At 57.8% G+C, this 27,894-nt stretch overlaps 1 protein-coding gene across 1 annotated transcript; it reads right to left on the reverse strand.

Annotated features, from left to right (window-relative positions):
- Positions 1-2,910: 2,910 nt before the first annotated feature.
- LOC136364483 (dihydropyrimidinase-related protein 4-like) lies at positions 2,911-19,291 on the reverse strand. Its single transcript, XM_066324457.1, has 14 exons — positions 18,977-19,291; positions 15,777-15,865; positions 15,306-15,490; positions 13,860-14,024; positions 11,890-11,951; positions 11,726-11,806; positions 9,389-9,457; positions 9,164-9,284; positions 8,447-8,603; positions 7,007-7,148; positions 5,887-6,057; positions 5,009-5,188; positions 3,874-4,039; positions 2,911-3,220 (listed from the first exon to the last, which is right to left on the reverse strand). Exons 1-14 carry the CDS (start codon positions 19,289-19,291, stop codon positions 3,129-3,131), a joined length of 1,995 nt encoding a protein of 664 aa, XP_066180554.1. The 3' UTR covers positions 2,911-3,128.
- Positions 19,292-27,894: the final 8,603 nt, after the last annotated feature.

Here is a 27,894-nt window from a genome sequence, read left to right on the forward strand (position 1 = left end):
GTCAGTCCCTAAGGAGCACTGCTGTCCTGTAGGGAATCCAGGGCTCTGTCCCTGAGGAGCACTGCTGTCCTGTAGGGAATCCAGGGGTCAGTCCCTAAGGAGCACTGCTGTCCTGTAGGGAATCCAGGGGTCTGTCCCTAAGGAGCACTGCTGTCCTGTAGGGAATCCAGGGGTCAGTCCCTAAGGAGCACTGCTGTCCTGTAGGGAATCCAGGGGTCAGTCCCTAAGGAGCACTGCTGTCCTGTAGGGAATCCAGGGCCCTGTCCCTGAGGAGCACTGCTGTCCTGTAGGGAATCCAGGGGCCTGTCCCTAAGGAGCACTGCTGTCCTGTAGGGAATCCAGGGGTCAGTCCCTGAGGAGCACTGCTGTCCTGTAGGGAATCCAGGGCTCTGTCCCTAAGGAGCACTGCTGTCCTGTAGGGAATCCAGGGGTCAGTCCCTGAGGAGCACTGCTGTCCTGTAGGGAATCCAGGGGTCAGTCCCTGAGGAGCACTGCTGTCCTGTAGGGAATCCAGGGCTCTGTCCCTAAGGAGCACTGCTGTCCTGTAGGGAATCCAGGGGTCTGTCCCTAAGGAGCACTGCTGTCCTGTAGGGAATCCAGGGGTCAGTCCCTGAGGAGCACTGCTGTCCTGTAGGGAATCCAGGGCTCTGTCCCTGAGGAGCACTGCTGTCCTGTAGGGAATCCAGGGCTCTGTCCCTAAGGAGCACTGCTGTCCTGTAGGGAATCCAGGGCTCTGTCCCTGAGGAGCACTGCTGTCCTGTAGGGAATCCAGGGGTCAGTCCCTAAGGAGCACTGCTGTCCTGTAGGGAATCCAGGGCTCTGTCCCTAAGGAGCACTGCTGTCCTGTAGGGAATCCAGGGGTCAGTCCCTAAGGAGCACTGCTGTCCTGTAGGGAATCCAGGGCCTGTCCCCACTCCAGGCAGCAGTGTGGGGACTGGGCTGCTCCCTGGCAGCCCTGGTGCTGCAGAGGCAGGGATGCTCCGTCAGTGAAGGGCACGGAGCGTCTCCTCGGTGTCCCTGACCCAGAGCCTGCAGGAAAGCTGTCCAAAGGAATTAGGGCCACAGACCGTGTGGGTGCCACGGGGGGTGTTTCCTGCAGGCTCTGCCTCCATTAGCAGGAAGCTGTGGGACTCAGCTCAGCCTCTCCTGGCTCCGGGAGAGCTGCAGAGAGGCTGCTGGCTCTGATCCCTGCATCCGGAGGAGGCTGGGGCAGCTGTGCTGGCTCTGACAGCTCCCTGACAGAGGGAATAAATGCAAACCCTCCCTCTGTGAGGGAAGGGCTGGAGCCTTGGGCTGGCGCAGAGGGCGGAGGGACCTAAACTGGGTGATGTGAGAGAGGGAACAGTGTCTCTGCTGGGTCTTCAGTGGCCCAGGGGCCTGGCACGAACCAGGTCAATGTGGGAAAAAAGGGACGTTTACAGCACAGGGACCTCAGAACCTCCTTTACTAAGTGTTTACAAGCTGGGGGAACTGGGGTGTCCATGTCACCCCACGGATGTTGAGCTGATGGGGAGGTCACTGCCATCAGACTGTGACTTCTATCTTTCCCATTCCTTATGGATTTCCCACTGCTGTAATTTAAACTCTATTCAGGAAGAAAAGAGACCATAAAATCATAAGTAGTTTGGGTTGGAAGGGACCTTAAAGCTCATCTCATTCCACCCCCTGCCATGGCAGGAACACCTTCCACTGCATGTTAATTGCCTTGGTGCAATTTCAGGGAAAAACAGAAAATCAACAAATGAAATTATGTTAAACATAAAACATCCAAACAAACACATTCCCATATGCTTAATGCAGAAATTACTGCAGCATTAAGCTGTGAAATGTAGGTCACATCAGATAATCAAACAAAACCCAAAAAACACCCAGCAAAAAATTAAATGCCTCCCTGGCTTACATTTGTGGGTTCATTCCTAATTCATGGATTGATGTATCTGGAGCTCCCACTCACAAATCAGATCCCTGCTTGTGCCATCCCAAGCCCTGCTCCCTTTCTCGTGCCTGGCTCTGACACAGCTGGAGCCCCAAGCCTGCAGTGGCCGAGGGAAATCAGTGTCTCACGGCTGTGCCATGACATCCCTCCAGCACTGGAGCCAGCGTGGGCCAGGGGAAAGAGCCCCACTGCTGGAGCTGTGGGGTCATCTGCAGACCCAGGGCAGGCGGCTGCACTGCCCCCAGCACGGCTGAGGAGAAGGGTGGGACTCTGCCCACACATGAAGAGCCTCTCCCCCTCCAAGGGGAGCACAGTAACCTGCAGGTCACCACGGCACAGTACAAGCCTCACCCAGAAAGACTCCAAGGAAGAAAACAACAAAATGGACTCGAGTGGATCAACTACTTCCACCATTTCGTGGTTTCCAACCAAGTTTATTCCAAGCAAGGAGCAGACAGGAATGGAAAACCATTCCTGGAGGTACATGCATGGCTCTACAGCCAGAGGTTCACTCTGTGTACACACCTTGAAATATAATAACTGGGCTAGAATAATCTTTATAAAAAAGTGTGTCGCATGCACCCAAATGAGCTCTGGTATTGGGTATTGGACTCACACTCAGTTCTTGAAAAACTGTATAAATAATCTTTAAAAAACAAGGCTGAGAGAAGGACACGGGCCCAGGGCGTGGCCCTGGAGGGTCAGCACCACTCTGCCCCGGGGCAGGGGCAGCACCCGCCCCTGAGCTGTGACCACCGGGGACAGATGGCCGGGGGTGGCTCCGGGAGCACGGCAGGGCCGAGGGCTCTGACTGGGAGCCACGGGAGCGCCCGTCCCTCGGGAGAGCTTTGATGTGAGCGGGCGCTGGATGCTGCTGGAGAAGAGCGTGATCCAGCCTGGATGTGCCTTCATTTCCGCCCCGGCCGCAGGGGCCCGGCCGGCGCCGCAGCCCCGGGACGTGCCGCATGCACAGGGAAGGGCTTTCCTAGCAGCTAGCAGGAACACTGACACAACCCAACGGGGAGCCTACCTCGGGGGTCACTCTACTTTCTACCTACGAGGGAAGGGCCGGCGCAGCTGACGAGCGCTCGCTCGCTCGTCCTCCTGCGTGACAGCGGCCGCTGGCCCCTTGGCTGCAGGACCTGGTGTGGGGACAGCGCCAGGACAGCGCCGGGACGGCACCAGGACAGCGTCAGGACAGCGAGGTGATGTTGGACCTCCCGCCCGGCGGGGCCATGATCTTCTGTGCCGTGCGCCGGGCAATGTGGTCATCTGCCTGTGAGCCTGGGGAGAGCAGAGAGCGGGGCAGTCCCACTGCTTTCAATGCCACAACCACAAAACGTTTCCTCAGGAAATACTAATAATTTCATTACATGTCTTTTTGGGCTCTCTATGAGCACAGCACACTTTGCAATGGCTGCATTTGCCTGAACTTCTTCATTTTTCATTGTTTCTTTCTGGAAGGTTTATAAATGGCTTTCCTATAAATAGATTTTGTATATAATAAAATGCGGGGACTGGTGATGTTGTATAAACAATATGGGATCCACCTGACCCAAACAGCTAAAAGCCATTATGGAAGTCATTTCTGGGCAGAGCATTGGCTTTCCAAGCTCCCCATAGCGGCTGGGCAGGTTTCTGCAGAATGAATGTTGCTGAATCACTGCCTGCTCTGGAGAGAGAACCTGGAGACAGAACCTGGAGAGAGAACCTGCTCTCTCCTGGAGAGAGAACCCCCACCCAGCTTTGTGCACTGACATAAACACTGCACACTCCAGAGCTTTCTGTGCCGCACTCGGCCCCCCGGCTGCTGCCACGGCACAAACCGCTTTACTGCTGAGCCAAGACGGAGCTGCTGTAGCCCAGCCCTGCCCAGACCCTGTCCCAGCCCTGCCCAGGCCCCTGTCCCAGCCCTGCCCGCCCCAGGCCGCACGTACCGGACAGGCTGAAGCCGGACTGGTGCAGGTTGCGCACGGGCGGGGCCGCGGCTTTGCCGGCGCAGGGCGCGATGTGCGGGGCCGCTCCCGGCGCCTTCACGCTGGCCGGCACCTCGTGTACCGGCCCGTCGTACATCCCCCGGGGCACGCCGTGCACCTCGGCCAGCTGCAGGGGAGCACACAGAGTGTCAGCCACCGCCAGGGCCGGGACGCAGGCTGGGGAACGGCTGCGGCTGTGCCAGGGGACATTCCGGCTGCATACGGGCGGCATTTCTCCACGGGAAGGGCTGCCCAGGGCAGTGGTGGAGTTCCCATCCCGGGAGGGAATTCAAAGCTGTGTGGACGTGGCACCTGGGGACACGGGGCAGTGGTGGCCCTGGCTGTGCTGGGAATGGTTTGGACTCGATGGTGTTAAAAGGACTTTCAGCCTGGCCTTGGACACCTCCAGGGATGGGGCATCTACAGCTTCTCTGGGTCCCACTCCCACCCTGCAGGGAGCTGGCACACCCCTGTCCTGCCCTCCAGGCACCCCAGACACCCTGAGGCACACCAGAGTCGGGGCTCCTGCCTCTGCACTTCATTTGGGTTACTGATTCCTGCTCTGCTTTTGTGCAGGCTGCAGAACTACAATAGCAATAGCACAGGGGAAAGGGGAGGAGGACAGAGCTGTTCAGAAGCTCTTTACATATTTGCATGTCTTTGTGTCTCTTTACCAAGCTGGGCCAGCACACAGGAGGATTTATCTTACTGTATTTCAGTGCCTATGGGATGTACATCCCTTACCCTCCAATGGCTGAGAACAGACACTGGGAACACAGCAACAGAAACTCCTCCAGCGCAGGCAGGAGAGGAATTCCTCCCTCTACTCCATACAGACAAAAATAAAACCCCTTTTGCAGAAGTCATATATCTGCTTTGTAACATTTTAATAGGTTAATAGAACTGTCATTATTAGCTCTAACACTAAGAATTCTTGATTGAGGTGCCAGGCAGTTACATGACAACACACAGAAAGAAAGAGCATTAATGATATTCCTGCTGCTGTTGCAGGTTTGCCATCACAGTGGCCCCAATACACTAAAGCAGAGAGATTGTGACCAAAACAAGGGATTATGGCAAATAAAACTCTCCTTACCCTGTTTCTTGCCTTTATCCTTTTATAAACGAAGTCAGGGAATGTCTTCCTGGGGATGAAGCGACCTGAGCCCTGGGTGACACACAGATTTCCACCTTCAAGGACAACTCTTCCCTGGCTTATGACCACGGTTGGCACCCCGTGGCACTCGGTGCCTTCAAATATGTTGTACTCCACGTTCTGCAAAAAGCAAACCCTGATATTCAGTGCCTGCAGGATTTAAGAGGAGGCCAACAATGCCCCCCATTTTTGTGCACTGCTCCTTGTGCACCATCAGTCAGAACCTTTTATATTTCAAATAACAAGATTCCAATGGGAAGCAAACTGGAATGGAGAAAATAGACCTTAAAACAAATCGTATTAAACTACAGCAATAGTTTAATACTTTTATTAAATTATATTAACATTATTTGTATATATTCTTTATGGACTATTTAAATTACTTATTATATTAAGATTAATGCCATTATATATTAAGCAATAGTTTAATACATATTAAAGTATAACTAATGCACATTACAGTTTAGCAATAGTTCAATACTTCAGCATTTACATTTTTCTAGTGCATAGCAAATACACTGACCTAAAGATTTCCATACCAGATGCTGACTGTCTTGGAGTGGTCACTCAGTACCAATCCCACCCTTTACAGCAATAAAAGAATATTTTCCTAGTATTTCTAAAAGCAAATGCAAGGTCCATCATCAGTTTACACACACAGACAACTCCTCCCCTGATGAATGATCTGATCTTGCCAAGGACACATTTTGCTTTTCAGATCTCTTCTCTTCTCTAAAACCAGCCCCAGAAAATTTAAATATATTTTACAAAAATTAAATATTTCAATTTAAAATCTTTCAATTTAAAAGATATTTTACCAAATGGTGTGTTTTTGCTGAGATGATTTTCGTAGCCTTGGGGTTCCAGAGCACCAGGTCTGCGTCAGCGCCCACGGCCACGCGCCCCTTCCTGGGGTAGCAGTTGAAGATCTTGGCAGCGTTGGTGCTGGTCACTGCTACGAAATCGTTCTCATCCATCTTCCCAGGGACCTGGGGAGGGCATGAGGAAACACCAGAGATGGACACAATCCGTCCCCATGGCTGTGCCACTGCGGGCCCCACCCCTGTGCCCATGTGGGTGAGGGTCTGCACTGCCACAGGGCTGTGGGTACAGGGGCAGGGGCAGGGGAGGGTGAGCCTTGGCCCTGTGGGATAAAGGATACAAGAGACAGGATTTCATTTCCTTGGACTCCAAAGGCTGATGTCTCAGAAAAACACGACCCTCACTGCTTGGCTCCAACTCCTGCACAGGCGTCTCAGGATCACCGAAGAGGGTTAAGGACAGCCCAGTGAAGGAAGGCTGGAAGTGAACCTAACCAGTGCTATTTATCATCTCCACTTGGCATCTTAAGAAAAGTTCTATTTCTCTTTGAACAAAGCTCCCCTAGGAGGGGTTTCAGGGTGGCTCCCAAGCTCCTGCAGTCTGCACAGGGACATCTGCTCTGTGGGATGCAGGACGGAGCCCCCAGGGATGCTGCTGGCAGGGAAGTGTGCTCTGGGGACATGGAGTGATCCCACCCTCAGATCCCAGCCCTGCTCCAGGCAGACCCTGAGGTGACACAGAGACTTGTCCCCACTGGTGGGGCCTGGGCTGACCAGGCAGTTGGAAAACATGGCCACTGCCATGTCCCACGGGAGAGACACCCTCCCCATCCACCTCCCCAGGCCTCTGGGGAGCACGAGGGGACAGAACACCTCATCAGGGAGAAAGTGCTGGAGACTCCTGGTGACTGTGAGCCAGAGTGGAGGATGGTCCCTCTGCAGCAGCCTTTGAAGACACCCTGAAGGCATTCGTGTGTCTCAGTCTCTTGTTAGCAGCTCTCTGAAGCTGCAGTGTCTAGACAGTGCCAGCCCTGGGGCTTGTCTGGATTTGGGAGCCTGTGACAGCGTGGAGCACAGCTCACACGTGCTCCCGTGCAGCCCGGGCTGCAGCACCTACCACACACTTCTCCCAGACCACGGCCATGCGCTCCTCGATGCCGTTGGTGCCCTCGGGGATCAGGGTGAAGTTGTCCTTGCCCACGGCCTTCTGTGCGGTGGTGAAGGTGCAGTGGGCACTGCCGGTGACCTGCAGGTCCCCGCTGGGGAAAGGACAGGGCAGGGCTCAGGGGGGGGGCACTGCTGGCACCCCCAGGCTGGCAAAGCCCCCCTGGCTGGGCAGACCATGGGGGCACCAATGGCTCGTGGGCTTCGGGCCCCTCAGGTGATGCCAGTGCTGTCAGTGCCATCCGGGGGGTGTGGGGTGCAGACAGGGCAGGTGTGCCCAGTTACCCCTGTGACACAGGGCAGGTGTGCCCAGGTGCCCGTGTGACACAGGGCAGGTGTGCCCAGAAACCCCTGTGACACAGTTCAGGTGTGCCCAGGTGCCTGTGTGACACAGTTCAGGTGTGCCCAGTTACCCCTGTGACACAGTTCAGGTGTGCCCAGGTGCCTATATGACACAGGACAGGTGTGCCCAGTTACCCCTGTGACACAGGGCAGGTGTGCCCAGGTGCCCGTGTGACACAGGGCAGGTGTGCCCAGAAACCCCTGTGACACAGTTCAGGTGTGCCCAGGTGCCTATATGACACAGGACAGGTGTGCCCAGTTACCCCTGTGACACAGGGCAGGTGTGCCCAGGTGCCCGTGTGACACAGGGCAGGTGTGCCCAGAAACCCCTGTGACACAGTTCAGGTGTGCCCAGGTGCCTGTGTGACACAGTTCAGGTGTGCCCAGTTACCCCTGTGACACAGTTCAGGTGTGCCCAGGTGCCTATATGACACAGGACAGGTGTGCCCAGTTACCCCTGTGACACAGGGCAGGTGTGCCCAGGTGCCCCTGTGACACAGGACAGGTGTGCCCAGGTGCCTGTATGACATGAGGCAGGTGTGCCCAGGTGCCCCTGTGGCACAGGACAGGTGTGCCCAGGTGCCTGTGTGACACAGGATGGGTGTGCCCAGGTGCCCCTCTGGCACAGTTCAGGTGTGCCCAGGTGCCCCTGTGACACAGGGCAGGTGTGCCCAGGTGCCTGTGTGACACAGGGCAGGTGTGCCCAGAAACCCCTGTGACACAGTTCAGGTGTGCCCAGGTGCCTGTGTGACACAGGACAGGTGTGCCCAGTTACCCCTGTGACACAGGGCAGGTGTGCCCAGGTGCCCCTGTGGCACAGTTCAGGTGTGCCCACATGCCTGTGTGACACAGGACAGGTGTGCCCAGTTACCCGTGTGACACAGGACAGGTGTGCCGAGGTGCCTGTGTGACACAGTTCAGGTGTGCCCAGGTGCCTGTGTGGCACAGGGCAGGTGTGCCCAGTTACCCCTGTGACACAGGACAGGTGTGCCCAGGTGCCCCTCTGGCACAGTTCAGGTGTGCCCAGGTGCCCGTGTGGCCCAGCACCCACCTGGCCAGCAGGGTGCTGAGGTGATCGGCCGTGCTGGGGTCGGGGCTGATGGGAGGGGAGGTGACGAAGGCGGCGGCTTTGGCCCAGTTTTTGCTCCAGTAGTGGGAGCCGTCGGTGCCCAGGCTGGCGGTGATGGGCTCCCCGAACACCACGGTGCCTGCAGAGCGGAGCGGGCGTGAGGGGGGAGCACGGGCACAGACACAGGGCTGCTGTAACCACACACGACAGCTCCGCTTCCCTCAGCACTGCAGAGTCTCGCTAATCCTTTAGATTATCTCTGATGACTGGGAGACACTGTCAAAGCCAGTTCTGGATCTGTCTGTCCTCTCCTTCCAGCAGGCACACGTTCCTACAAGCTGTCATGCCTTCATTTATACCCAGCCCGTGTCTGTCTGGCAGCCCCAGGCCGGGGGAAACAGTGACTGTGCTCTCCCCTTCCACCCTGCTCCCCACAGGATTGATCCCAGCCCTTCCCACTCCACCCCCAGCCCCAATTTGGAGCTTGCTCGACATCTGGTTTTCATTCAGTTCACACTAAACGATCACAAGTGGGTTATTCCCCTTTCTCAGCTGTGTCTGCCAGGATGGAAGTGTCACAGTTTCCATCACAGCCCTTCCAACCTCCCAGCTCCGGGCAGTTAGCTCTGGCACAGCCCAGCACAGAACGCTGCCCGAGCCTCAGAGGGTACGGCAGGGCCTGGGCACGTCGTGTGTTACCTTTCCTCTTCGCCTGAGCCAGCACGTCTGCAGCAGCCCTGCTCATGACCTTGGTGACATAGAGGGGACAGTTGGCCTGCCTGGCGATGGTGATGGCGCGGAACACGGCCTCGGCCTCCACCTGCGGGCACAAGGACACGGCACAGGTGGCACAAGGACACGGCACAGGTGGCCTGTCCCTCTGCTGGCGGGGCCGCAGCTCGGCCCCGGGGCTGGTGGCCTTACCTCCTCGGGCCGGCTCAGGACGTGTCCCTCCGGGCCCGTAACGCCCAGCTCCAGCAGCCTCTTCTGCTCCTGGGGGCCAGGGGAAGGAGAGAGCACTCAGTGCTGCCCACAGCCCACTGGGCCACCATGGCACACAGCACACCTGGTGCACAGCCACCTGAGGGCGGGGACAGGTCACAAACCCTCCCCAGCAGCGGGGACACGGGACACTCCACTGGGACATCCCACTCCCCACAGACCTGTCCCGTGCTGCAGAAATGTCCTGCACGGGAGCTGCAGTGTCCCAGCTCCCCACAGACCTGTCCCGTGCTGCAGAAATGTCCTGCATGGGAGCTGTGGTGTCCCAGCAGCACCTCTGGAGGTTCCCAGCCCTGAAGGCCACGGTTCTGGAGGATGGACTCACGCCCATCACAGCTCCTGCCGAGGCTGCCCCAGCCCTGGGGCACGGATACAGCAAAGGGAGAGGGGCTTCCCAGCCCGTGAGCCTGCTGGAGCTGCCCAGGAGCCCCTGGAGGAGGCAGGGATGGGCACAGGGATGTGAGACTGCCATTGGGGTGCAGCAAGTGCCACCTCTGCTGCATTCCTGTCCCTTTGCACTTCACCACGTGGCACGGAGGAAAGGGAACCCGCGCTGACAGATGCTGGGATGAGCTCTGGGATGTCCCAGGTCACTCACGTGGCATCTGAGTGCAGATGTCCAGCACACACCTCGCCCTGGCCCCTCTGCACTGCTCTGTATCATGTAACCTCCCAGTCAGCTGGCACTAATGCAGGGGTGTCATCCAACACCACGGAGCAGATCCCACAGGATCCATTAAAGGACCCTGCTCTCAGAGGGCGCTTATTTGTCTGTATTCTTGTCACAGATCTCCTCCAAGTTTGTCCCCAGGGCGCAAGTGTCACCACGCTGGCAGCTTACAGAAACGCTGCTGCAGCTCTGAGCTGCCTGGGGTCACGTTATGCTCCACAGCCAGCTGAGGAACAGGTTTCCAGATAAAATCCCAGGAGGTGGGAATTAGCCTCTATCCTGTTTGTTCAAATAAACCCATTTGAAGGATTGGATCTGGCTTTCAGTCCAGCCTTCCTCCCACACCACACTGAATGCTGGCTAAAGGAACTGCCAGTCTGACTCCACCTGGTGTATCTGACTGAGGCTGGAGCCAAGACTGCCTTTTCTACAGATGAAAAGGGAAAATAAGGCCCATGAGTAGAGGCTGTGACACCAAGGAATTCCCAAGCGCTGATGGTGGAGTTAAATACTGCCAATGTCATGGACATTACTGTAAAAGCCTCAAACCTTCTGATTTTTTCAAGTAATCTAAACTCCTAAACACAACAGATAATGGGATAAAGCATCCCTTAGGAGCCCCTAAAGTGCTTTTTGGGAACCCAAGCACACGTGAATGTCCATGAGGACACCGATGACTCCACAGGACACCCTGATCCTCCTGCACATTCCTCTGCCTGCACACGCTGCTGCACAGGGTCCTGTTCCCTCCAAGGCTTTGGGGCACCAGCTCCCCGGGCAGGGGCAGGGGCAGGGACAGGGACAGGGACAGGGACAGGGACAGGGACAGGGACAGGGACAGGGACAGGGCAGGGACAGGGCAGGGCAGGGCACGGACAGGGACAGGGGCAGGGGCAGGGACAGGGCAGGGCAGGGGCAGGGACAGGGACAGGGACAGGGATAGGGATAGGGACAGGGACAGGGGCAGGGACAGGGGCAGGGACAGGGACAGGGGCAGGGACAGGGACAGGGACAGGGACAGGGACAGGGACAGCGCAGGGACAGGGACAGGGACAGGGACAGGGACAGGGACAGGGCAGGGCAGGGACAGGGAAAGGGACAGGGACAGGGCAGGGACAGGGACAGGGACAGGGACAGGGACAGGGGCAGGGACAGGAGCAGGGACAGGAGCAGGGACAGGGACAGGAACAGGAGCAGGGACAGGGACAGGGACAGGGACAGGGACAGGGACAGAGGTAGGGACAGGGACAGGGGCAGGGACAGGAGCAGGGACAGGGACAGGAGCAGGGACAGGGACAGGGACAGGGACAGGGACAGGGACAGAGGTAGGGACAGGGACAGGGACAGGGACAGGGACAGGGACAGGGATAGGGACAGGAGCAGGGATAGGGACAGGGACAGGGGCAGGACAGGGACAGGGACAGGGACAGGGACAGGGACAGAGGCAGGGACAGGGACAGGGACAGGGACAAGGGCAGGGATAGGGATAGGGACAGGGACAGGGGCAGGAGCAGGAGCAGGGACAGGGACAGGGGCCAGGATTGTCCCCCCAGGGCCATGTCACCCCCGTGTCTCAGTGGCCACGGCACCTCCTCGATGATGTCTCCGTTCTCGGCGTGCACCTGGGCGATGGCCCCCAGGTCCCGAAGGGTGCAGAAGATCTCGTACATCTGCCAAGACACAGCGGTGCCCGGGTCAGCCTGTCCCCAGCCACGTGCCTCGGGGTCACTTTCCCTGAACCCCCGTGTCCTACCTGGCCATCAGTGCACTGCAGCTTGTCCTTGTAAGCCATGAACACCAGGAAGGAGTTCACACCTTGAAAAAAGAAAATGACACATGTGGCTTTGTCCCTTTTTGTCCCTTGTCCTGGTGTGGGCTGGGCAGGGGTGGCTGAACCGGGGGGTTGTGCTGCTGAGGGTTACACTGCAAGCAAAGCAAAGCCAAGGGCTGATGGGGAAATGTCCCCACAAGCACTGAGCCCAAAGCTTGGGAGTGGTGAAAGACAATAAACCCCTACTTTATGGTGTACCTGAACAAAAACTGAAGTCCCTGTTGTCCATGTTTGGGGTTAGGTGCCCTCTGTGACTAGCTCCGAATGCACACTCAGTGCCTCACTCCCTGGCTGCTTTTCCTCCAGTGGTGTCTTCAGCCTATGGCTTATCCTCAAATTTGGGACAAGGGCTGGAGGGACATGACAGGGAATGGCTTCCCAGTGCCAGAGGCAGGGCTGGCTGGGATCTTGGGCAGGAATTTTTCCCTGGCAGGGTGGGCAGGGCTGGCACAGGGTAGCCAGAGCAGCCCCTGGATCCCTGGCAGTGCCCAAGGCCAGGCTGGACACTGGGGCTGGAGCTCCTGGGACAGTGGGAGGTGGCCCTGCCATGATCAGGGAATGGGATCAGGGCCTTTCCAATCCAAAGCATTCCATGATAATATGACTTGCTGCTGTAATGGATATGGACAAGAAGCCATACCAAACCATGATCAAATTACAGCTGTATTTCATACATGATCCAAGAAACAGCTCCATTACTCCAGCCACTCTGCATTTTAATAGGAAATTCACTGTGAATTTCTATGGTAATTGGCCAATTAAACCCTTGCTTGCAAGGCTACAAATTACACTGAAGACATTTAGCTCTGCGTTAGCATATCTGAAGGAAAGTGCAGTTCCAAACATGGCAATAGGTATTAATGAATGCACAAATCCCTGCAGCGTGCTCTACTTTCCTGCTTTTCCCTGAGCCCTGTCCCACGGACACCTCGGGATGCACAGGAGTTACAGGCACAGTGGGAGCACCATGGAATGCTTAAAGCTGAGGTTCCTTCTCTAGGCCCCGTCTTGGAGGTTTTTATTTCAATGTCTTTTCTGTGCATCCAGCAGCCCAGGCCAGGGTGGCCACCCCTACTCCTTTGGTTTCCAAAATCCCTTCCCATGACCAGGCTGCCAATTGCCCAAAGGGCACAGACCCAGGTGTTATGGCAGGAACTTGGTGCCAGTGTCCCTGTCCCCAGCTCTCTCCTGGATCCCAAGGATGGTCCCAGCTTTGGGGAAGGAGTGTGGCTGCCTCTCTGTGTCCTGCAATGATGGGTGCCAGGGGACAGCAGCACTGTCACCTCTCCCCTGGGGCCCTGCAGTGACCCCAGCCCTGCCAGGGCCCCTCTGCCCTTACCCTTGTTGGGACTCTGGACACTGAGAATTTTAGGCTTTCTGTGCTGACAGGTCCTCAAGGGAACACTACATTTGACCTGAGGCTGTAGAAGAGGCTCCCAAAATTGAGAGATAACACTGGGATTGTGGGTGTGGAGTTTGGATAGATATCACAGGGTACAAAACTTAGATTTTGAGGTTTTAGTACACAGTAATATATATAAAGCAAGATGGAGGCTTTAGGGCATAGGCTAAGTTCATCTTTCACCATTTTCTTCATGGGTCTGGGTGGTGTATTGTAATTGGGTGAGAAAACCCCCATTGCGCACCATGGGTTTGGTTATCGGGTTAAAAGTAAAAATAATTTAGGTGTCATTTCATAATTGACACCTAAGTTTGTGCTTAAAAGACCTTGTAAAGAGTTAGAGACAGAGCCATTTTTCACCTTGTTAGCTAGAACTCACAGCTTGTGAGACTGTACCATAAATAAACACTTGAGTCTGAACATGAAAACCGCATCTCTCAAGTATCAATCCCGGCTGTAACAGAGGAAAAGAAGACAAAAGCCCACATACCCTTGTCCTTGACCAGGGCCTCCAGCTCCTCCCTGAGGCTCTCGTGCCAGCGCGGGATGTCCACGCTCAGGCCGTAGTCACAGCAGGCCTGGCCGTCAGCGAGGCCACGCCACTGCTCGTAGGCGCCCAGGAGGCTGCTGCCCACCTCCGGGCACACGTGGTCAACTGTGGGGACAGCACGGTGTCAGGGACAGGGACACGGCTGGGGACCTGATAGGGACAGGGACACGGCTGGGGACTATGGCCCTGATAGGGACACAGCTGGGCAACACAGGGTGTCAGGGATGGGGACACGGCTGGGGACCACAGCCCTGACAGGGACAGGGACACAGCTGGGGACCATGGGGCGTCAGGGACAGGGACACGGCTGGGGACCACGGCCCTGATAGGGACAGGGACACGGCTGGGGACTATGGCCCTGATAGGGACACGGCTGGGCAACACAGGGCGTGAGGGACAGGGACACACAGCTGGGCACCACGGGGCATCAGGGACAGGGACATTGATGGGGACCATGGCCCTGACAGGGACACAGCTGGGCAACACAGGGTGTGAGGGACAGGGACACGGCTGGGGACCACGGGGCGTCAGGGACAGGGACACAGCTGGGGACTATGGCCCTGACAGGGACAGGGACACAGCTGGGGACTATGGCCCTGACAGGGACACAGCTGGGGACTATGGCCCTGACAGGGACACAGCTGGGCACCACAGAGTGTGAGGGACAGGGACACGGCTGGGGACCATGGCCCTGACAGGGACAGGGACACATCTGGGCAACACGTTCCTGCCGGACCTGCTGCTGTGGGAACAGACGTTGCAGCGCCAGCTCATCTTACAGAGACCATGGCTAATGGTCCTCCCAAAGTGATACAAATGGACCAAGCAAACCCCAAGTTGTGCCTTCCCCCTTTTTTCTCAGCCAGCACAGCACCATGAGCGGCGGCTGATGATTCTGCCCTGGGGCATTTCCCACTGCCCATCACTGCCCCCAGCACTGGCTCTGCCAGGCCTCTTGAGACTGGTCCTGCAGTCACATACTACAGTGGTTCTTGGGACTGGAATAGGAGCAAAACGGAGGGCAAAGTTATTTTACATGAACACAAAAATGGAGCCTGTGCTTAAAGCCAAGAAACTTGAAAAACCCCCACACTTGCAAAGCTGTTAAAAAAATATTAAAATGTGTTTTAAGTGTTCTTCTGTTTTGCTCTCTGATGAGGTGAGGCAGGAGAAGTATTTTTAAAATACGTGTGTATTTTTAATGTGCACGTGCAGCAAGGTAAGGAGGTCCTGCACAGCACACACCAGCTCCAGCTAGCTTTGGGACGTTCAGATTTGCCCGGCAGAAAGGGACATTTCCGTGCTACGAAGGTAAATAACCCCCCTGCAGTGGCTCCTGGGGTGTTCTGGTAGGAAAGAGCAGCTCGCTAGGATGATGCCCCTTACTGATCATGGTGGTGCCTCCTGCCAGCGCCGCCTTGGTGCCCTGGAAGAAGCCGTCGGCCGAGCTGATGCCCGCGGCGGGTGCCCGCAGCCGCGTGTGCACATCGATGCCCCCCGGTAGCACCAGCTGCCCGTAGGCATCGATGGTCCTCGTGCCCCCGGGCACCGGCAGCTTCTCTCCGATTTGTCTGCAAGGGGAACAAAGATCTCCTCTTAACTGGCCGCGACTTTGAAAGTGAGAGTGACAAAACAACTTCTGTGGCTCCTCCCCAGGCCGCCAGTGCTTTGCAAAGTCTTTCTGCCTGCAGATTTACACAACGGTGTGGCTCTTTCCTCACACTACTCTAAAATGCTGCCTGTATTTTTCCAAAAGATTAAAAAAAAAAAAAAAAGATGGGAAGAAACCTTGTTCAAATCCCAAGACACTGTATCATTCTGAGAAATTACATCAGCAAATATAAATTTTTAACTTACTTTATTATGCCATCCTCCACATAAACGTCTGCATAAAATGACTGATCATCGTTGACAATTTTTCCTCCTTTGATTAGAATCTGGTCACTCTAATGGGGAAAAAAACCACAGATTTTTTTTTTAAGATTCTTTAGTTTGGATTCCACTTTACTCCTTCCAAGCTTTAAGTACATCTAGGTTTAATATTTTCCCTGCGATCACTCAAGTTCAGTGACTGTCCAGACCATTCCCCACCCACATTTGCAAGGGGAAGCACATGCAATTGTCATTTGGAGGGGCACAGCTCTCTGAAGGGTGGCAGGAGCCAGGGCTGCGTGGCTGAGCCTGGCAGCCCTGGGCTCCCCCGGCTGCGAGGGCTGAGCCGGGCTCCTGCCGCCGCCCTCAGCTCTCAGTGCATCTCATTAACCTGGTAATTTATTGCCATTCATTAGTTTTCACAGTCAGAGGCAGATAAAGCCGCGAGGAGTTGCCTCACTTCAAAGCCAGACACTGTCACACTTTTCAGATTCGCAGAATCTTCACCCAGAATCTTTAACTAGAAGATTTAGGAAGCAGCAGCACTGATGTCTGTGTGGAGCTGCAGCCTAATTTCAGAGGGTTCTTTTCCTGCTCTCTGGTGTTGCCTGGAAAATTATTTCCAGTGCTGAGATGGGCAACACAAAGAGCACGGCCTGGGCACAAAACCAGCCGAGGGACGCCTGAGCACGTGGCAGCACAGCCTGGAGGTGCTCACCACAAAGAGACGGGTCCTGGGGCAAAACTGCCCTCAAACATTTTGGGGCTTCTTTAAAAGAGCATCGCTGGCATATAAAAGGAAAATTAAAGAACTGCATCCCTTTTTTTCCTCCCGTTTTTAAACTATTAGGGATTTATTGTCTTTATTGTTTTCCCTTGTCCCATAACATCAATCAAATGAAATCTCAGTGCTGCTGCCCCGTGGGAAAGCGTGACGACCCCTCCCCTTGTGGGGCCCACCTTCACCCCATTCCTGTCCTTACCCCATCCCTGTCCTTACTCCATCCTCATCTTCACCCCATCCCTGTCCATACTCCATCCCTGTCCATACCCCATCCCTCATTCCCGTCCTTATCCCATCCCTGTCCTTACCCCATCCCTGTCCTTATCCAAACCCCGTCCTTACCCCATCCCCGTCCATACCCCATTCCCGTCCTCACCCCATCCCCGTCCTTATCCCATCCCTGTCCATACCCCATCCCTATCCTTACCCCATCCCTGTCCTTACCCCATCCCCGTCCATACCCCATCCCCGTCCTTACCCCATCCCTATCCTTACCCCATCCCCGTCCTTACCCCATCCCTGTCCATACCCCATCCCCGTCCTTACCCCATCCCTGTCCTTACCCCATCCCCATCTTCACCCCATCCCCGTCCATACCCCATCCCCGTCCATACCCCATCCCTGTCCTTACCCCATCCCCGTCCATCCCCGTCCATACCCCATCCCCGTCCATACCCTATCCCCGTCCATCCCCGTCCTTACCCCATCCCTGTCCATACCCCATGCCCGTCCTCACTCCGTCCTCCCCTCATCCTCCCCCATCCCGGCCGCAGCTGCAGGGTCCCACAGCCGGGGCCCGCTCCCGCAGCCCGGTAACGCGGCTGCTCCCGGGGCTTTTCCCAGGGGAGCAGTGCCACGAGCCAGCGAAAGGAGAAAAAGCCAAGCACAAGGCACGGCAGCGCAGGGATTGGCGCCGGCTCCCGCTGGGAAGCGCGGCGCCGGGCGGAGGGAATCCCGTCGCACGCAGCGCGGCCGGGGAGCTCCGGGGGAGCGGCGGGGACACCGGGGAGCGCGGGCCGGGGCGGGGAGATGCGCTCACACCGCCGAGCCCAGCCCGCGGCGGCAGCGTTCCCGGAGCGCACCTCCCGGCCGGCGGCACGGGGCACGGCGCAGCCGCCCGCCTTTGTCCCCCCGGGCGGCCCCGGGACAAAGCGCCGCCAGCGCCGGGCACCGCCGGGCCGCGCAACAAAGGAGCGGGGCTTCGGCCCCGGGGACACCGGCACCGCCGGGCGGGCACCGCGGGCCGGGCGGGAGGCGGGCCGTGCCGGACCGCTCCGCTCCATCTCCCCCGGCCGGAGCGAGCCCCGGCCCCCGGCCCGCCGCCCGCGGGGAGCCCTCACCGTGCCGCGGCTCCCGCTCCTCCTGCCCGCCTGCGACATCGCCGCCGCCGCCTCCGCCGCCGTGTGCGGGCTGCCGCGCGCGTGCCCGAGCCCGCCGCCGCGCGCCCCCGCCTGCGTGCGCGCCCCCGCCCGCCCCGCCGCCTGCCCGCGGCCCCGCACTGACCGTGCCGGCCGCCGAGCCGGGAGCCGGGGCAACTGCGGCACCTCGGGACGTGCCCGGCTCAAACCAACCCACCACAGACCGCACCGGGCCCCGCGGGACGGGAGGGCAGGAGACACGGCAGGATTGGGCGGGACGGGACGGCAGGAGGACAGCCGGACGGGACAGGGCAGTTGGAAGACAGCCGGACGGGACAGGGCAGTTGGAAGACAGCCGGACACGGGTCGGGGCAGCAGGAGGACAGCAGGAGGACAGCCGGACACGGGTCAGGGCGGCAGGAGGACAGCCGGACGGGTCGGGAGGGGACAGCCGGAGGACAGCCGGCCGGGACTGGACGGGCAGTAGGAGAACAGCCGGCCGGGACTGGACGGGGCAGCCGGAGGACAGCCGGCCGGGTCAGGGCAGTAGGAGGACAGCCGGCCGGGTCTGGACGGGGCAGTAGGAGAACAGCCGGACACGGGTCGGGACAGCCGGACAGGACTGGACGGGGCAGTAGGAGAACAGCCGGACACGGGTCGGGACAGCCGGCCAGGACTGGACGGGGCAGTAGGAGGACAGCCGGACAGGACTGGACGGGGCAGCCGGAGGACAGCCGGACAGGACTGGACGGGGCAGTAGGAGAACAGCAGGACACGGGTCGGGACAGCCGGACAGGACTGGACGGGGCAGCCGGAGGACAACCGGACGGGTCAGGGCAGTAGGAGGACAGCCGGCCGGTACTGGACGGGACAGTAGGAGGACAGCTGGCCGGGACTGGACGGGGCAGCCGGAGGACAGCCGGACAGGACTGGACGGGGCAGCCGGAGGACAGCCGGCCGGCTCCCCGCTCGCCCCCCGGCTCGGTCTCGGCCAGTCGGCTCCCCGAGGCGGCCCGCCCGCTGGCCCGGCGCGCTCCCGTTACCTGCCGGCGGCCGTCGGGCAGCGCAGCCGGAGCGGCGGCTGTCGGGGGCAGCTCTCGGGGGCCGGGCTCGGGCTCGGGGCTCGGTGCCGTGTCGGGGCTCGGTCCCTCGCTGGGTGTCGGGTGGGTGTCGCGGCGGTGTCCCCCGAGCGGCGTTGCCGTTCCGGAGGCGGCGAGCGAGGCGAAGTTCAGCGTCTTGTTGTCGAAGGCATCCTCCACGCTGCAGAACATCCCGCCGCGCTTCTGGCGCGGCCGCGGGCTGCCCGCACCCAGCCCGGCGAAGCAGGCGGGCAGAGCCGCCTCCTGCCGGCCCGCCATGCGCCCGGCACCCCGCGCTGCCGCCGCCGCTCGCCCCGCGGAGAGAGCCGGCGCCGCGTTAAGAGCCGCCCAGGGCCCCCCGCCCCTCCCGGTGCCCATCCAGCCGTGCCCGGCCCTCCGTGCGGCCGGGAGGTGACATCTCCCAGCGCGTGTGATGGCACAGACAGCGCGGGCTTGGCTGAACGCCCCCCCGGAGCCCTCCCGGGCACCCTCCGCTCCCCCGGGGTGGCCGGTGTCACTGCCCCGTCCCCGGCCCCCCAGCCCCAAAGCGGTTCATCTCATCTGAAGGTTTAAAACAGATCTTTTTAATTAAAAGTTGACAATAATTTATGTATTTTACAAAGGAATAGAAAGCCTCTCGATATATATCATAGGAATCACAATACAAAAATATCTGTAAAATTCTCTGGTCGATCGCTCCAGCCCGTTGTCGGGCTGTCGGTTGCTGCCGCAGCACTGAACCCAACGTTCTGTATTTTGGATATGATTCTGGAGTAGGATCAGAGGACACGGGTCACGGCACGGCCGCCAGTGGACCAAAACCCTCCGTTTTCTCGGCGTTACGTTTTGCATAAGTATACATGAGTCCCTTTTTATAAACTGTACAGCACATCATACAGGGTTTAATACACGTATTCACACGGCGATTTCCTGAGTCGAAGCTAAATCTCTCCCTGTGCACACCCACGCTGCCGGCCAGGGGCACAGCGCTGCGAAGGAGCCGGCGTCGGTCCAGGGGCATTCTCTCCTCCTGGTCAGGAATTCTGTCCACAAGCCACGTAAGGCACTCAAGGAATCACTGAAGGCTACAGATATTATAGAGCAGAATACTGGAAATAACAGCTACATCCTCCAGCAGCTCGAACAAGAGTCCGCGCCTGACGCGCACCCGGCGGTGGTTTGGGGCGGGTTTGGGGCGGTTTTGGGACCGCCCGTGGCACCCCCTGCTCCGGCTGCTGCACCCCACACGGGCACGGGGGGTCTGCCCCAGGCCGGGCACTGCCCCACCGCGCCCCCGGGGCTGCCAGACGCTGTTTGTAAGAGATGCACAGGGGCCAGAGCGAGGCGGCAGCAGCCGAGACCCGACACGGCTCAGCCCTGCTCCGGGCCAGGAATGAGCTCCTTAAAGAGCCCAGCCCTGCTCCGGGTCAGGGACACACTCCTGACAGAGCCCAGCCCTGCCCCGGGTCAGGGACACACTCCTGACAGAGCCCAGCCCTGCCCCGGGTCAGGGACACACTCCTGACAGAGCCCGGCCCCAGCCCTGCCCCGGGTCAGGGACACACTCCTGACAGAGCCCAGCCCTGCTCCGGGTCAGGGACACACTCCTGACAGAGCCCGGCCCTGCCCCGGGTCAGGGACACACTCCTGACAGAGCTCAGCCCTGCTCCGGGTCAGGGACACACTCCTGACAGAGCCCAGCCCTGCCCCGGGTCAGGGACACACTCCTGACAGAGCCCAGCCCTGCCCCGGGTCAGGGACACACTCCTGACAGAGCCCGGCCCTGCTCCGGGTCAGGGACACACTCCTGACAGAGCCCGGCCATGCCCCGGGTCAGGGACACACTCCTGACAGAGCCCGGCCCTGCCCCGGGTCAGGGACACACTCCTGACAGAGCCCGGCCCTGCCCCGGGTCAGGGACACACTCCTGACAGAGCCCGGCCCTGCCCCGGGTCAGGGACACACTCCTGACAGAGCCCGGCCCTGCCCCGGGTCAGGGACACACTCCTGACAGAGCCCGGCCCTGCCCCGGGTCAGGGACACACTCCTGAGGAAGCCCTGTGGGATCCCTTTCCCCGGGAGCACATGGATGGCAATCTCGTGTCTGTGCATTTAAACGGAGGAAACAGTTCTGAAAACATTCTTTGAGCCATTTGTCCCTTTCCTATGTACAAAACTTCATACATATTTATGGTGACATATAGATAAGCACAATCCCTTATTTACACACAGACCTGTCCTGTACAATTGGCTTTGTACTCAAAACCGCCAGGATTAAGGAAGTTAATTGGAAAACAGAACCGATATTTGGGACACAAGAACACGCTAGGCAAGAGCACGTCCTGAATGAAGAGCCAGGAGATGGACTCAAGCGCTTCCAAACGTGGCCTTTGTCACCTCAACCACCACCTGCAGGGCTTCCAGTAACTACAGTATTTTAAGACATGAAGTACTTCCGTAGAACTCAAAACGGACCCGTTTGAGGTGTGAAAAGCAGAATCGAAGATGCGGCTCATCCCAGAATCCCAGCACTGGTATTGATATCTGGTAGAACGGGAGCTTGTTAAATCAATTCCGTGGTGGAATCGTATGCTGATGTCAAAATCCACAACCTCGGCCTTAAAACATCGCATCCCTTCAGTTCAAGTGTCCCACTTCTCTGACCGACTCAGTCCCTTCTGTCTCTGCAGCTGAGCTCCCCGTGCTGGCTTAAAACATGGTCGATGTACGAGTGCAGGAAGAGGTTGAAGAATTTCAGTATCAAGGGGTTTTCTTCACAGCTTTATAAACTCCAGCGGCACAGGTACCTACAGAATAGAATAAACACAAGGCTTAGCTGTGGTCCTCTCCTCCACGATTTTAAATCCCAACATCTACAGCATTTCCATTCCATAGCTTGTGCTGGGTTGTGTTAAGCAGCTCTCAGTTAGTCTAAGTTGGAGTAGGCTTAGCCAGTTCCTGTGTTTTCCCTGAAAAAAGGAGATAATTTATTAAACGTTAAACGTGCTGTTTTCCCTGGGCTGTGCCATACATCAAACCATCCCTTTTCCTTGGGCAATACTCCCCTAACAGCTTGGGGTAACACTCAGGATATGGTGATGATAGTGACAAATTACGAATTCAAAATCCGCCTCATCTGACAAACTCTGAGAGGATGAATTTAATAACCACGGAGGCAAACTCGCCCTCCTCGGGGGAGGAGAGGCGGCACGAAGGACGCGGTGCCCTGGGCCCGTGTCCCTTGTCCCTGTTCCAGCTCACGGGCAGCGCCAGCAGCACGGCCCGTTCCTGGGAACCCTTTGGGAACAGCACAGGGGCGAGGATGTCCCATTCGCTGTCCCTTCTCCGCCAGCCCTGAGCAGCAGAACACTGGGAATACACCGGGATATACTGGGAATACACTGGGAATACACCGGGATATACTGGGAATACACTGGGATATACCGGGAATACACTGGGAATACACCGGGATATACTGGGAATACACTGGGAATACACCGGGATATACTGGGAATACACTGGGATATACCGGGAATACACTGGGAATACACCGGGATATACTGGGGATACACTGGGATATACCGGGAATACACTGGGAATACACCGGGATATACTGGGGATACACTGGGATATACCGGGAATACACTGGGAATACACCGGGATATACTGGGAATACACTGGGAATACACCGGGATATACTGGGAATACACTGGGATATACCGGGAATACACTGGGAATACACCGGGGTATACTGGGATACACTGGGATATACCGGGAATACACTGGGAATACACCGGGATATACTGGGAAAACACCGGGATATACCGGGAATACACTGGGAATACACCGGGATATACTGGGAAAACACCAGGATATACCGGGAATACACTGGGAATACACCGGGGTATACTGGGAATACACTGGGAATACACTGGGAATACACCGGGATATACTGGGAATACACTGGGATATACCGGGAATACACTGGGAATACACCGGGATATACTGGGAAAACACCGGGATATACCGGGAATACACTGGGAATACACCGGGATATACTGGGAATACACTGGGATATACCGGGAATACACCGGGATATACCGGGAATACACTGGGAATACACCGGGATATACTGGGGATACACTGGGACCAGCTCAGTCCCCTCCGTGGCACAGCCCCTGCACTGTTCGGGGACAGGATTAACCCTCCCCAGCCCACCGGGATCAGCCCGGGCTGAAGGGACCTCAGAGCTCGAGTGGCTGTAAGCCCGGGGACAGGGACAGCCCCCAGCAGAGCGGGTCAGGGGCTCCTGTGTCCCCCCAGGCCTTGGGACACACACGGGATGGCGCTCCCAGCCGGACAGCAGCACTCCAAGCATTTCAGAGGCAATTCCTGAAAAGACACCGAGCAGTAAATGACAGGGGAGGAAGCGGGAGCGGCTGAGACGGGATTTTCCAGACGGCTCTTTGCTGTGCTCTCTCCGTGCCCGTCACCCGTGGCTGCCACGGCGCCTTGGGTGTCCCAGCGCCTTGGGTGTCACAGCACATTGGGTGTCACAGCGCATTGGGTGTCACAGCGCATTGGGTGCCCCGGACACGGAGCTGTCCCCCCGCTGTCAGCCCGCAGTGCCCGCGGCTCGGCGCCTCGCCAAAGGCACAGTTTCCATCCCTCACCCGCCGCCTCCCGCCAAGGACGGCCAGTTGGTCCAGGAAGGTGTAAAAGTGGGACAAAAGCAGTTCAAAAACGGTGACACAAGCAGCGCTGGTATTTGTGCTTCGGAGCGTTCATGGCTGGAGGAGAACAGCAGCTTTGTGGAGTAGAACAGTGCAGGAAGGCGATTCCTCAAAGATTACGGATCAAATTTCACGTGAGAAAGGAATCACAAAACCCCAGGATGGTTTGGGTGAGAAGCTTTGACCCCAAAGTCCACCCAGTGCCATCCCTGCCATGGCAGGGACACCTCCCACTGTCCCAGGGACACCTCCCACTGTCCCAGGAGCTCCAACCCCAGTGTCCAGCCTGGCCTTGGGCACTGCCAGGGATCCAGGGGCTGCTCTGGGCACCCTGTGCCAGCCCTGCCCACCCTACCAGGGAAGAGTTTCCTCCATACAGCTAAGCTAAATTTCCCCTGTTTCAGTCTGAACCCATTACTCCTTTGTCCTGTCACTACAGTTCCAGATGAAGAACGATCACCTTCATCAGCACAGCCTCTGAGCAAGGCTGGAAGGAGATAAATATTTACACGTTCATCTTTATCTATATACATATTTACATCCTTGTTTAGATATATATATATATGTGTTTATTTATATATCTCACAAGGGACCATATGGCTGAGGGAGGCACCCTGGGCTGCTGGAAAAGGTGGGAAATGTTTGGGGAGTGAGGGAAAGGCACCGAAACAACCAGGCAGCACTAGGACTGGCCGAGTTAATGCCTCAGGGAGCCCTTGAAGCAGTTAGCAGCAGAGAAGCGATGCCGGAGGTGTGTGAGGCAGCTCATCCCTCTCTCCTGACACTCTGCCTGCATGAGCCTGAGCTTCTTCAGCACCTGCTAAGCTTGAGTGCAGCCTGGAATGCAGCTTGGGACACACTGGGGACCCCGCTGCTGCCTGCGGGGTGTCAGTGGGACAGTAAATCAGTGCTCTGGATCTTTGTGATGGGAACGAGTGGATCTGAGAGCCCTTGCACAAACACTGTGGCCTCAGGGGTGGATCCCGTCCCCACCTGGGACCCCAGAAGTCCCCAGGAGGTGGTAATGCAGAATCTCCATCTTCCCCCTCATGCCCCACGTTGAGAATAAAGAGGTGGAGTTTCATGTCCATGTAAAGAACAACGGGCTGGATTTGGCTTCCCTGCCTTCCCCCTTCCTCTCCCTCTGGATTCACACGAGGGCAGTTTTGGCATATTCAACATCTCCTGTGCACGTTTATCTGAATACAAATACAGACCAGTTCAGTGGGGACACTTCAGGGACAGGTCAGGGACAGTTCAGGGACAGTTCAGCAGGGACAGTTCAGTGGGATCAGTTCAGTGAGATCAGTTCAGGGACAGTTCAATGGGGACAGTTCAGGGACAGTTCAGTGGGGACACTTCAGGGACAGTTCAGGGACAGTTCAGTGGGGACAGTTCAGGGACAGGTCAGGGACACTTCAGGGACAGGTCAGTGGGGACAGTTCAGTGGGATCAGTTCAGGGACAGTTCAATGGGGACAGTTCAGGGACAGGTCAGGGACAGGTGAGGCAGGAAATGCAGGCTGACACCTCGGCTGCCCCTGCACCTGCTCCCGGGCAGGGCACCGCAGTGCCATGGGGGCTGCCAGCCCTGCTGTCACCCCGCTGGGACACGGGGCTCTGGGGGACAGCCCTGTCCCATCCCGCAGGGACACGGGGCTCTGGGGGACAGCGCTGTCACCCCGCAGGGACACGGGGCTCTGGGGACAGCCCTGTCCCATCCCGCAGGGACACGGGGCTCTGGGGGACAGCGCTGTTACCCCGCAGGGACACGGGGCTCTGGGGACAGCCCTGTCCCATCCCGCAGGGACACGGGGCTCTGGGGACAGCGCTGTTACCCCGCAGGGACACGGGGCTCTGGGGACAGCGCTGTCACCCCGCTGGGATACGGGGCTCTGGGGACAGCCCTGTCCCATCCCGCTGGGACACTGCCGTGCCTGCAGCCCCTCAGCACAGCGGCTTTTGGGGAACACAGCCAGCGACAGCCCGCCCAGAACCCGCCCCGGTGTGAACTCACAGCCCCTGGCCTCCTCCCGGCGTGTTCAGGAAAAGGAGAAATGCGGTTTTGACCTGACGACGTGAATATTCACAGCCCCCTTCCCTCCGGTCCCCAAGGCCGGTCCCAGCTGTCACTGCGCTCCCGGTTCGCTGCATCCCGGGGCCGTGCACAGCATCCTCCTTTATAGCGAGGAGCTGAGTGTCCCCGGGGCAATGGGCTGCAGAGGAGCCGCTGACAGAACAGCATCTCCTCCTCTCCTGCCTCTGCACATCTGCACATCTGCACATCTGCACATCTGCACATCTGCACATCTGCACATCTGCACATCTGCTCCAGGCGGTGCAGCCTCAGTGCCCGGGCCCTTCTCCTTTCCCGGGGAGCTTTCTCGGGGCTTTCTGCCCACCTGAAGTGCAGACAGATCACTGCGCACCCCAGCCCCTGCACCGCCCTTCACACAAACACTAATTTACAATCAGAACGCATTCTTTTAAAAACGCGAACTTTACGATGGGTTTTCCCGCTGAATAATTCTTCAGGCTAACACTGAGTTTGGTAAACCACAAAAATACGTGTCCTTATTATCTGCAAGAGCTCAGCAAGACCCGAATGAAGGGGGAGAACCCTTCGGCTGTGACGAGAACTGAAGCTGCTCTGCCCAGGGGGATGAAAGGTGAGATGACTGGTTATCTTTAAAAGCAGCTTGCTGGAGGAGGCTTTTCCCCTGCCAGCCCCAGCTCTGCAGAGTGGGGCAGAGTTTTCTTTCTGAGAGCAGGGTGAGGATGGAAGGCACCGGAGTCTTGAGGGGGGAGAACACTAGACACAAATTGCGCAAATTCACACTCCAAAAAGCTCTTCTCTCTATTTCCCACGGGAAGACCCATACAGACGATTCGAGGGAAGGCTGGATGGGGCTGGCAGCAACCTGCGATGCTGGGAGCTGTCCTTGCCCATGGCAGGGGCGGACTGAATGTCCCTAAAGCCCTCCCAACCCAGACCCCCGTGGGATCCGTGTGCGATCTCCCTGCAGTAACACAGCACTGGGAGATTTTCAGCTGTAGGGCGGCTAAAGGAGAGGCTGCTCCCAAATCCTGCCCTCGGGACGTGCCCAGGAGGCAGAAGCCAAAGTTCCTGCCGTAAGAAAGCGGGTGTTTTGGAGGAACCCCCAGCTGGAGTGTGCCCAGGTGTTCTCCCGTGGGATGTGGCAAAGAAGGAGCAGCCTGTGCACAGGCAGGGCTGTGTGCCCTGAGCAGAGGGCTGAGCGAGCTGTGCTCTGCGCTCCTTCAGCAGCACCAGGCTCCTGCCCCGGGCCTCCAGCTCATCCTGCCTCGGCCAGAGATTCACCGTGACATTGTCACTTCGCACATCTCAGTGTGCCACAGCCCCCGGGACAGCGGAGCGGAAAGGCCGCCAGGAGACACCCCTCGCCTTGATCCAAATTGACAATTATTAACCGCTGGAAAGCTCTTCATTAGCGCTCTCCCCCGAGAGGGAGACACCAGGAGATTTACAGTAACAGGGAGCAAAGCTTTGGAGGGAATCGCCTTTGCTGATGGAGTGTCCCTGAGGACCGGGATTCTCCCACACTGCCCTCGGAACGAGGATGTTTGGGCTCACCCTGCGCACCAAGGACTCCCCAATTAGCACTGTGATACCGCAGCTCATTAGTGCCCCGATCCGCACGGGCAGAGTGGGATCAGATGTCTCAGCTCTGAGGGGTGACCTGCAGCCTCCCAGAGCGGCTTCATGACGGCCAGACAACTCCTCTGGCCGTGCTGTGTGAAAGAGAAGGGTTTAACAATGACAAAAAGAGCAAACGTTACTGACAGAAGGAACAGAAGCCCAGCACAGTGCAGAGAGGACTCTGGCTGGGGCACTGCAGAAAAGCACCGAGCGGTTCTGTGCAGTATTTCAGCACTGGATGGTCCAGGTGGCATTTCTGGCACCTTGCTCCATGAAATTGGTAATTTGAGGTACATGTCCCAGTATCTCTGCTTGGCACCTGGCCAATCACTGGGCAAAGCACATGGAATTTCTGGGCCTTTTCCCTGATGGAAGCACCAAGGGCTGAGTGTCAAACGTGTCCCCCCACGGAAGGTCCTGCCGGGGTGTGGGGCACATCCCTGAATTCCCTGAGGGAACTGATTCCCAGAG

Source organism: Sylvia atricapilla, chromosome 8, assembly GCF_009819655.1.
Source record: "Sylvia atricapilla isolate bSylAtr1 chromosome 8, bSylAtr1.pri, whole genome shotgun sequence".
In the NCBI taxonomy this organism is placed as follows: Eukaryota; Metazoa; Chordata; class Aves; order Passeriformes; family Sylviidae; genus Sylvia; species Sylvia atricapilla.

Bases quoted from the DNA above. Each gene is read 5' to 3' on its own strand.
- LOC136364483 (XM_066324457.1), bottom strand. From the start codon at position 19,291: ATGGCGGGCCGGCAGGAGGCGGCTCTGCCCGCCTGCTTCGCCGGGCTG. The intron at 14,025-15,305 runs GTAAGGGGCATC...CTGTCCCCACAG, and splicing joins AGGAGGCACCACCATGATCA to TTGACCACGTGTGCCCGGAG. The intron at 9,458-11,725 runs GTGCCGTGGCCA...CCTGGCCCCCAG, and splicing joins ACGGAGACATCATCGAGGAG to GAGCAGAAGAGGCTGCTGGA.